Here is a 10,494-nt window from a genome sequence, read left to right as displayed (position 1 = left end):
TAGATAGATACTTTATTAGATCGAGAGATAGATATATACTTTATTAGATTGAGAGATAGATACTTTATTCATCCTGAAGGATTCTCTGCAGGGCCCAGAGGGTCCATGGTGTTGAATCTGCATATTGATTTTGCCTAGTTATTAAATTAGCTTTAGCTAGCATTTTAAATGAGCTTTAATCTGCATATTGATTTTGCCTAGTTATTAAATTAGCTTTAGTCTGCATATTGATTTTGCCAAGTTATTAAATTAGCTTTAGCTAGACAAATTAAGACTTTACACACTTTGTCCATCGTTCAGATCATGCTGCTGCTTTTAGAGCTTGTACCAGTGAGTCCATATGACTAAAATAGTAATGAAGCTGATGGTGATGAAGAGCATGTAGACACAGAATAAGAACCGATCGGCAACTCGGCCAATATGCATCCAGTCCTCTGTGTTCTGGTTAACTGCCACGTTCTTCTCCATCTGTTGTCGTATGGCTTGCAGCTCCTTCTCCACCTTTTGAAACATCTGCAGATGCAGGTGACTATCAGCTGCTTCATCTGCATCTGGACCCCGAGTCACAGTCCCCACTACAACAAGGACACAGAGTTTGGTTCCTAAAATTCTAGTTCCATGTAGAATGTTCAAAATTCATACCAAAAGTCATATTCATACCTTCACATACTGCACCTCTAAGGCTTCACATATAAGGCTTTACATACTGCACCTCTAAGGCTAGTGGTGGTCAGACTACTGAATGGGTGTTTGATACTTATAGTTTAGTCTTAGTTTTGAACTATGTACATGAAAGGAGAAAAGACATTGTTGTTCACTCATTAATTCAGTCAAAAAGAGGATTGTCTAGATATGCAAACAACATAACAAGACTAGATTGGAGTCGTTGATATGTGATGAGTGTGTGGGCCAGACTTTTGTTCATGCTTCACCACAGCAATCAGCATGTTGGAAGAGGACATGGTCTAGTCACTGACTTTGGGGAATTCCATGCAAAAGTACTGCTCCATGGATAGCTAGTTTGCATGTTGTGTAAGAGGCCCTGTCCATTCAAAGCAGGTGGTCCAGACACAGCAGACTTATTTTTCCATTTCTCTTAATACACTAGCCAGCATACAAAACCACCTCCAGTATGAAAGGCACTTCATTTACTTCATGTGTACTTATATGTATTTCCCATCATACAGTAAGAGCAGCATATAATGTAATATATTACAAGGATACAAGGAAGTTTATTGTCACATGCATATAGTTACTGGATGTAAGAAATGCAGTGAAATGGTGTCTGGTGTCAGCCTATTTGTGCATTTATGAGGGGGGTGCAGTAGAAGAGGGGTTTAGTAGATTAAGTGGCAAGGGCTGCATAAGAAAGGTGGGGGAGGATTGGGATTGGGGGGGCACCAACAAGGAGCACCCAAGAGCAACAGGGGCAAGGAAAAACTCCCTTACTAAGGAAGAAACCTTGGGCAGATCCACGGCTCAAGGGGCTAACCCAACTGCTAGGGGTCTTGGTGTGTGTGTTGGGGGGATGACAAGGGAGATGGGATGGTGTGCTGTATATGTGGGGAGAGGGCAGTGTGCAATATGTGTGTTGGAGAAGCTTCCTCATGAGACAATGTGCTGTGTATGTAGGGAGGGGGGGCAGTGTGCAGCAAGTATGTAGAGGAGGCTTACTGTAGCAAGCAGTGTGCTGTATGTATGTGAGGTGATGACAGTGATGATGTAAGTGTGTGTGTTTTGTGTGTGTGTGTTTGGGATAGGGGTGGGGGGGCAGAAAGGCTAGGCAATCAAGGACATGGGTAGATAGATGGAGGAGAAATATATATTATATGTAATATTATATACCTAATGTAATATCTTATATGTAATATTATATACCTAATGTAATATATTATATGTAAAATGATATACCTAATGTTTTCAAAACTTGTTTTACTGACAAATTTAGGGGCAAGGTTGTGCAGTCGACTGACTGCTCTTGTTTCAAGTGAAACACATAAGCAACACACACATACTAACTTTGATTCTGCATCACTACGACCTGGTCCTCTGCTTTCTTCTGGACCAGACAGACGAGGTGTGCCATGAACTCTAAGACGAGAGCTCGGAGCCAGCGAGGCACTGCTCTGTCCCTGGCGCTGTGGAGGATGTTGGTGATGATGATGGTCTCCAGGAGACTAGCCACCATCAGAGCCAGGCAAATAGAGAAAAACACGTCTATGGAAGAAGATGAATCATCAGCTATACACAATCTCAGTGTTACAGCCGCAAACGATTATTGAGATTCTGCATCCCCTGTGTTAATGGGGTACAGTGCAACCTCAGTCTTTAAAAAAGTCTAAAAACGTAATCATATAAGGCCTTAAAAAGTATTTAGAGTACATTAACATATTACATATTAGGATTTAGTTTTCCTTCATATTTTCTTGCCAGTATGGGCGTGGAATCGTCTTAAAGTTGGTCTTAAACAGTCTTAAAATGAAACTTGTTGAAATCTGCAAAAGCCCTGTAACAGTATGAGTGGTAACTGATACTTTTATTTATTTTTATTTGACCTTTATTTAACCAGGTGAAACTCATTGAGACCTTCAGCCTCTTTTACAAGGGAGCCTTGACATAGAGACATATAGACATATAGACATTGCACAAAAATAAGATAAAACATAGAGAATAAGCTCAGGAAAGACAGGTTCAACAAAAACATACATAACACTGGGAAGATTACATTGCAAGACAAGTACAGCAAAGCAAGACAGATAGCCCACAACACAAAATAACTGAATGGTTAGTTAGTGAAAGCATTTACAACTGTCAGATACAGTATAAGATGCTTGAGTAATTGTTTAAAATGGTTAAGAGGAATAACAACAGATAACTTAAGTTCTTTTTGAAGGGGATTCCAGCACCAGGGAGCCGCAAAGTTAAAAGATGTCTTACAGCTCAATCAGAGTTCCTAAAAGTATGTTATTTGAACGCAAACTATAAGATGAATGTATCGGGAACAATAGATTAGAAAGATATTGATACTGATATTATGGAGATATTTTGTGCCAGTGTGATGAGTGGTAACTGATATTGATATTACAGAGATATTTATTTGCAAATGTAGAGACTTACTGATAGATAGTATAGCATGTACTTAAATGTCCTCTCAGGTGAAGACAACCGTTGAATTTTGCTGTTGTCATGACCTTTGCTCATTAAGTTGTCATTACTAGTTACATTGGTGGACCCTGTTGGTGGATGATGTGTTTACTCCAGACTAGACCCTGTTGATGATGAGTGGAATGGTGTTTCATTACTGATTACACTGGTGCCCCTGTAGGGTTTTGCTGGAGACCCTGTTGGTCTTACTGATGAGTGGAATGGTGTTTCATTACTGATTACACTGGTGCCCCTGTAGGGTTTTGCTGGAGACCCTGTTGGTCTTACTGATGAGTGGAATGGTGTTTCATTACTGATTACACTGGTGCCCCTGTAGAGTCTTGCTGGAGACCCTGTTGGTCTTACTGATGAGTGGAATGGTGTTTCATTACTGATTACACTGGTGCCCCTGTAGGGTTTTGCTGGAGACCCTGTTGGTCTTACTGATGAGTGGAATGGTGTTTCATTACTGATTACACTGGTGCCCCTGTAGAGTCTTGCTGGAGACCCTGTTGGTCTTACTGATGAGTGGAATGGTGTTTCATTACTGATTACACTGGTGGACCCTGTTGGTCTTATTGATGAGTGGAATGGTGTTTTATTACTGATTACACTGGTGGACCCTGTTGGTCTTACTGATGAGTGGAATGGTGTTTTATTACTGATTACACTGGTGGACCCTGTTGGTCTTACTGATGAGTGGAATGGTGTTTTATTACTGATTACACTGGTGGACCCTGTTGGTCTTACTGATGAGTGGAATGGTGTTTTATTACTGATTACACTAGTGGACCCTGTTGGTCTTACTGATGAGTGGAATGGTGTTTCCAGTGACGGGCAGCAGCTCGTTCATGAGGAGCAGGAAGACGGTGTAGCCCAGAATGAGGGTCATCTTGAAGGCAGATCGGTCCACGCTCTGTGGGGGCAGGATGAAGCTGAACAGGTCCAGTGTGATGAGGAAACAGCTGGGGATGATCAGGTTCACCACGTAGAGGGTGGGCTGCCTCCTCAGGATCAACTTATGAAGAGACACAGAAAATATTCAAATGGTCCCACCCTCCCCATGAGCCCAGACATACCCGTCACCAAAACTGATACTAAGCATCAGGACTTATAGTAACACTAACCCACTCTATATCGCTCAAGCATCAGGACTTATAGTAACACTAACCCCCTCTATATCACTCAAGCATCAGGACTTATAGTAACACTAACCCCCTCTATATCACTCAAGCATCAGGACTTATAGTAACACTAACCCCCTCTATATCACTCTTTCCTCCCCCTTACCTCAATTGTGAAGTAAACCATTACCAGTCATCAGCCATCCTTGTATTTGGCCCTCATTGCACCTGAAGTCCCATCCCTATGACTGCCCTACCATCGCCTGCTGCTGTCCCCTTGTCCGGATTCCTGGCCTGCGCAGCCTAGCGACCCACTACTTGCCCTATGACAACTCCTAATCCCCATGGACAATTCATTTCCTACACTGGACTATTTGAACGTTCTGACACTAAATAGGATTCATACACGATCATGCTGGTAATGTAACCACCTTACCTCTTTGGGACATATACCTTCAGGTGGCTTTTAACACCATGTTCTATTCTCTACACCCAACTACCTATTCATTTATCATGTATACAAACCTTACTGCCCTGTAACTGACCCTAGGCATATGGGTCTGGCCCTTGAGTCGTGGATCTGCTTGAGGTTTCTTCCTATATGTATCTCCAATTCTAGGGAGTTTTTCCTTGCCCCTGTTACCGATGGGCTCTCTCTGAATGTTTAACACTCTGTAAAGCGCCATGAGACAGGTGAAATGTTTTGGCGCTCTATAAATGAAATTAAATTGACAATTTAAATTGAACAGGTTGCAGGTTTATAAAACATGTATTAATACATTTATACATCTATGAGCTTAATCTGTATTTGCCACAGCATTATGTTTTTGAGCTTTCCTGATTGCTAACTCCCTCTCTGAGTTATGATACTTAGTATCATTGGTTACCATGGTACTATGTGATTAACACTTAACTACAACTATAATGCACTTTGGATTCAAAGTAAGAAATAACATTAGTAAATTAATACCTACATTTCCATTATGTCACTTGTCATTCATACCACATTATGTTAACATACTGTGGTAACAAGTAACAAGTACTCTCACATACATACATGAACGTAGAGATAATCCCACATGGCAGGGTTGGTGATGTTGTGTTGGAATGACGTCATGTTGATCAGCTCCCACTCTCCCCTCATCTCCATGTGCATATTGGACAGCTCTAGGATGAACTCAGCAGGGGCCTCAAGATTCAGGCGAATCTCATCAGCTGGAAAACAAGAAACAAAAAATGTGAATGTCAACAGCGGCAAAACAACCCTGCTGAAAAAAACAGCCTGACCAGCTAAAGGTGGTTTGCTGGTTGACCAGCTTGTTAACCAGCTTGTTTGACCACTCTATGATGGTTGACCTGCTAGACCAGCAAAACTCTTACCTACCTTAAACATACCTTCAGCAGGTTTTCCCAGCTTATGATGGTAATTCAGCTGGTTTTGCCTGTCATACCACCTCAAGCTGATCATTTTAGCTGGTGTTGCTGGTCTATAGTGCTGGTTTAACTGGCCATGCCAGCTTATGTTGGTCATTCTAGCAAACCAGCATGACCAGCTTGACAGGCTGGTCACCAGCATGACCATCTTGCACCAGCTGTATCCCACAAGACAGGCTGGTCACACCAGCATGACCAGCTTCCTCAGATGGTCACGCCAGCATATCCAGCTGGTGGTACAACCAGCTACACCAGCAAAGACCAGCAAAAGCTGGAAGAAAACCCGCAATGACCAGCTAAAACCAGCTACCAGCATAAGCTGGTTTCTAGCTGTTTTTTCAGCAAAAAACACAAATCATGTGTTACAACATGAACACATGATCAAGAGCACTTTGTGTTTTAAGGGCCCTATCGTGCAAGGTGGTGCAAAGCAAATCGCGACGCAAGGCTTATTCTTATCTTACACTCCTCTTTTATTAAACGCAAGGCTTATTCTTATCTTACACTCCTCTTTTTCTTATCTTACACTCCTCTTTTATTAAACGCAAGGCTTATTCTTATCTTACACTCCTCTTTTATTAAACGCAAGTGTAAGAGCCATAAAGCAGAAGTGATACATAATACACAACATGCTTCATTTATGTTCATAATTTATATTTTGTGTAAAGCATAGTTTAACTGGGTGATTGATTGTTAATGTTTATAATTCATAACATGCACAAAATGCTCCCTTAGATTTAGGCCTACAGAGCATGTGCAGAGTCTGTGGAGTGAGAGCTGCGCTACACACGTGTGAGGATTGTAATTTGTGAAAATAACAAGTAAAGACTGAACAACTGAATTACATTTCATGCACGTCAAGAGTTACTGTGTCTACAGCTCATATGTGGTACATTTGGTAACAAGACAGAGTGCCATAACATTAGTAAGAGAACTGCTCACGCATGGACCAAGAGTGACTGAAATAAACATTTTTGGATGCTAACCAAACGAGCTAGCAAGCTATTTAAACTAGCAAGCTACCAGCTAACCTCTTTCGACCGGTGTATCAGATCAGATGAGAGCAACATCTTTGAGATGATTTTCTCAAAAACCGAGGTGGTAAGCTTTCTGAATGAATGTATGAAGATTGACAGTCACAGAAAAGGTAGGACGGATTGAATCACTAGGAAAGACTCTTGTTTCTGGATGGAAAGAAGCCACATGCTATGCTAGTTTGAGCCAAGAAGCTAACGCTAGTTAGCCTACTCAGTGACTTGCAGATCTATGCTAACTTGTTAACCGAAACCTAAGCCAGAAATCTCCGTGTGTTGGAAATTGTGAGGCGTCTGTTGGATGAAGAAAAGTGTTAGTGGAATGCTTTTTATTCATGTACACACAGTTTACGGACTGCTTTATTGAAAAGAAAAATGGCTGAGGGTGACGTTAAAACAGTTAGCATTGAGGAATCGGATTCCAAACGAACGGTCAAGCTAACTGAGAAGGCAATTGAGGAAAAACTGCACAGGCTACTTGGCACCAGGAGAGGAGTGTTAGCTCGAATCAAAACTATAAGTTGGTAGTTTGACCAGTTTAACTGGTAATTTGCCTACAGTGCAAGAGATCATGCAGGATGAGTTCAACCCCATTGTCCGTGACTTTATAGAGCTCAATAAGCAATTAGAAGGTCTTTTGCCTGAAGATGAGAAGGAGGCAGATAATATCAACTGGTTTGAGCCTAAGATGATAGTTATAAGACAGTTTATTGAAGAAACTAAAAAAAAAATGAAGATGGAGACTTTGAGCTTACAACAAACAAACCAAGAAAACAAAGTTGAGGTTGCAGAGATAGGCCCAGATGATAGTGTATCACAAGTGGGCGTTAATTTATATCAGCCTGTAAGCAAGAAGGGTTCATGTGCCGGACGCTCAACTGCCATGTCTAATCGTTCATCAGTTTGTGCTCTTGAGGAAGCCAAGGTCTCTGGTTTAGTGGAACGTGCAGCAGTTTTGCAGAAGAAGCAGGAGCTGGAAATGGAGGAAGCACGTATCAAAGCTGCAAAAGAGAAGCTGGAACTAGAAGCAGCTATTGCAGAAAAAAGAGCACAAGTTAGAGTACTGAAACAGTATGAGAAATCAGAGGATGGCATGAACAGCTATATCTGCTCTCAGCCAGCGGTTGGAGAAAGAGTGAAAGAAGAGGAAAGAACCACCTATCTCTCCAGGAGCAAGCCTGCTTCCAGAGGCAGGATGTCGTACAGGTTGTTGCAAGATACAGGACGTCAGGTTGCGACGGAAAACACTGCCAGGCAACAGCATGACGGAAGCATTGGTGGCCTTCTGCAAGTAATGGAAAACCAAAATGTGATAACAGAGATGCTTGTTAAGCAACAGAAGTATGCTCAGCTTCCTGTAAAAGAGGTTGCAGTGTTCAAAGGCGATCCACTTACCTACAGATCCTTCGTTAGAGCTTTCGAACAAGCCATTGAACAGAAAGCGGAGAGTGATCAAGACAAGTTGTACTACTTGCAACAGTACACCGCAGGAGAACCACAAGAGCTTGTGCGAAGCTGCGAACATATGCCATCACACCGAGGGTTCAATGAAGCAAAACGACTGTTACAGAAACATTATGGAGATGAGTTGGTGATTGCAAGTGCTTACATTGATAAAGCCTTAAAGTGGCCGCAAATCAAGTCTGAAGATGGAAAAGCACTCAAAGCCTATGCTATGTTCCTGACTGGCTGTCGTAACACGGTGCAAGATGTGGAGTTTATGGAGGAAATGGATAATCCTACAAACATGAGGATGGTGATATCCAAGTTGCCATACAAGATGAGAGAAAATTGGCGCAATGAAGCTTTCAAGATCAAGGAAAAAAGGGGAAACAGAGCAAGATTTGCTGACCTCGTCATTTTCATTGATCGTCAGTCTAAGGTAGCTTTGGATCCACTTTTTGGAGACCTCCAAGACAAAAACACATCTGCAGCAGGAAAAAGTAAGGAAAATGTTAAAGTGGTCAAAAGTGGAGCAAAGGGAAGCAGCTTTGCAACTAAGATGTCAGTGGAAAGGAAGAGTGCAGATGAACTCACCCAAAGCAGGAACTGCCTTTGGAACACCATGTTTATTCTGTCAAAGGAATCATACATTGGAATCTTGCAACAAGGTCAAAGAGGTAACAAACAAGGAACGTCTTGATTTTTTGAGGTCAAAGGGACTGTGTTTCGGGTGTTTAACACAAGGTCATATTAGCCAGACCTGCAAAAAGAAAATAGTGTGCAAACAGTGCTCACGGAAACACCCAGACATTCTTCATCAGGACAAGGAGGCTAAGAACAACATATCTGTGTCAAGTCAGGATAACACTCCGAATGAAACGATTTCTGAAGCTCCAAATCCTGTCAAGCAAGAGGTGTGTGGCTACACTGGGGCCGGAGAAACAGACTGCTTATTAGCCGTAGTCCCTGTTAAGGTGAAGTCCCGCAGTAGTGGAAGGTCCATAGAAACATACGCCTTTATGGACCCCAGGAGTACAGCCACCTTCTGTACGGAGGACCTCAGAAAGAAACTGAACGTGAAGGGAAAGCTGACTCAGATCTCCTTGAGTACAATGGGACAGAATGAAGCAGGGGAACAAAAGTTGATCAACAGTTACCTGCTCACAGACCTAGAGGTGTGTAGCCTTGAGGGTGAAGAATACCTTCGGCTACCCAAAGTCTTCACACACAGCCACATCCCTGTGCAGAGAGAAAATATCCCAAGTCAGCAACATCTGCAGAAGTGGTCCTATCTAAGTGAAGTGAACCTACCACACATCAACGCTAATGTAGGTCTTCTCATTGGAGTCAACAACTCCAAGACAATGGAACCGTGGCATATAATCAATAGTCAAGAGGAAGGGCCCTATGCTGTATGGATGGGATGGATGGTGTGTGGGCCTGTAAAGAATGAAAACATACTCCTTTGAGGAAAGACAGCTCATTACAGCATGAACCGAACCTCAGTGGTGGAACTGGAACGGTTACTAATGCAGCAGTACAACACAGATTTTCCGGAACGTCAATATGATGACAAAGAGGAAATGTCACAGGAGGAAAATGGTTCATGCAGTCAGTGCAAAAGACAACTAAGTTTGTAGATGGACATTACTGTGTAGGGCTCCCACTGAGAGACGAGATAGTGAAGATGCCTAACAACCGCTGTGTGGCTGAACAACGAGCTGCTGGTCTGAGGAGAAAGCTGATAAAGAACAAAGTGTTTCTTGAGGACTACAAAGGCTTCATGGAGAGTATTCTGAAGAAAGGCTACGCCATGGAAGTTCTTCAAGATCAGCTTGCCCATGATAACGACAGGGTTTGGTATGTCCCACACCACGGGGTGCACCACCCGACGAAAAAGGAAATACGTGTGGTGTTTGATTGCAGTTGATGCAGGGACCTGACCTCGTGTGGTGTTTGATTGCACTGCCACCTTTCAGGATGTGTCGCTGAATGGTCAGTTGATGCAGGGACCTGACCTCGTATGGTGTTTGATTGCACTGCCACCTTTCAGGATGTGTCGCTGAATGGTCAGTTGATGCAGGGACCTGACCTCACCAACACACTCATTGGTGCCTTAATGAGGTTTCGGGAAGAACCAATAGCGATGATGGCAGACATTGAGTCAATGTTTTATCAGGTGAGAGTTCCGGAAGCAGACGCTGACCTGTTGCGATTTCTGTGGTGGCCAGATGACCTTAGTGCACCTGTAAAAGAGTATAGGATGGTGGTACATCTTTTCGGAGCGACTTCATCTCCTAGTGTCGCTTCAAATG

General features: G+C 42.6%; 1 protein-coding gene across 1 annotated transcript in view; it reads right to left on the bottom strand.

Annotated features, from left to right (window-relative positions):
• Window positions 1-296: 296 nt before the first annotated feature.
• Window positions 297-10,494, bottom strand: part of LOC125300814 (5-hydroxytryptamine receptor 3C-like) — a 32,213-nt gene continuing 22,015 nt past the window's right edge. The window contains 4 exon segments of the mRNA XM_048252944.1: window positions 297-575; window positions 2,020-2,217; window positions 3,952-4,162; window positions 5,326-5,483. Coding sequence (XP_048108901.1) covers window positions 316-575; window positions 2,020-2,217; window positions 3,952-4,162; window positions 5,326-5,483 — 827 coding nt within the window. The 3' untranslated portion in view covers window positions 297-315.

Source organism: Alosa alosa, chromosome 9 (genome assembly GCF_017589495.1).
Source record: "Alosa alosa isolate M-15738 ecotype Scorff River chromosome 9, AALO_Geno_1.1, whole genome shotgun sequence".
Lineage (NCBI taxonomy): Eukaryota > Metazoa > Chordata > Actinopteri > Clupeiformes > Clupeidae > Alosa > Alosa alosa.
Note: the sequence above shows the minus strand (reverse complement) of the source record. Positions and strands in the feature narration are given on the sequence as shown.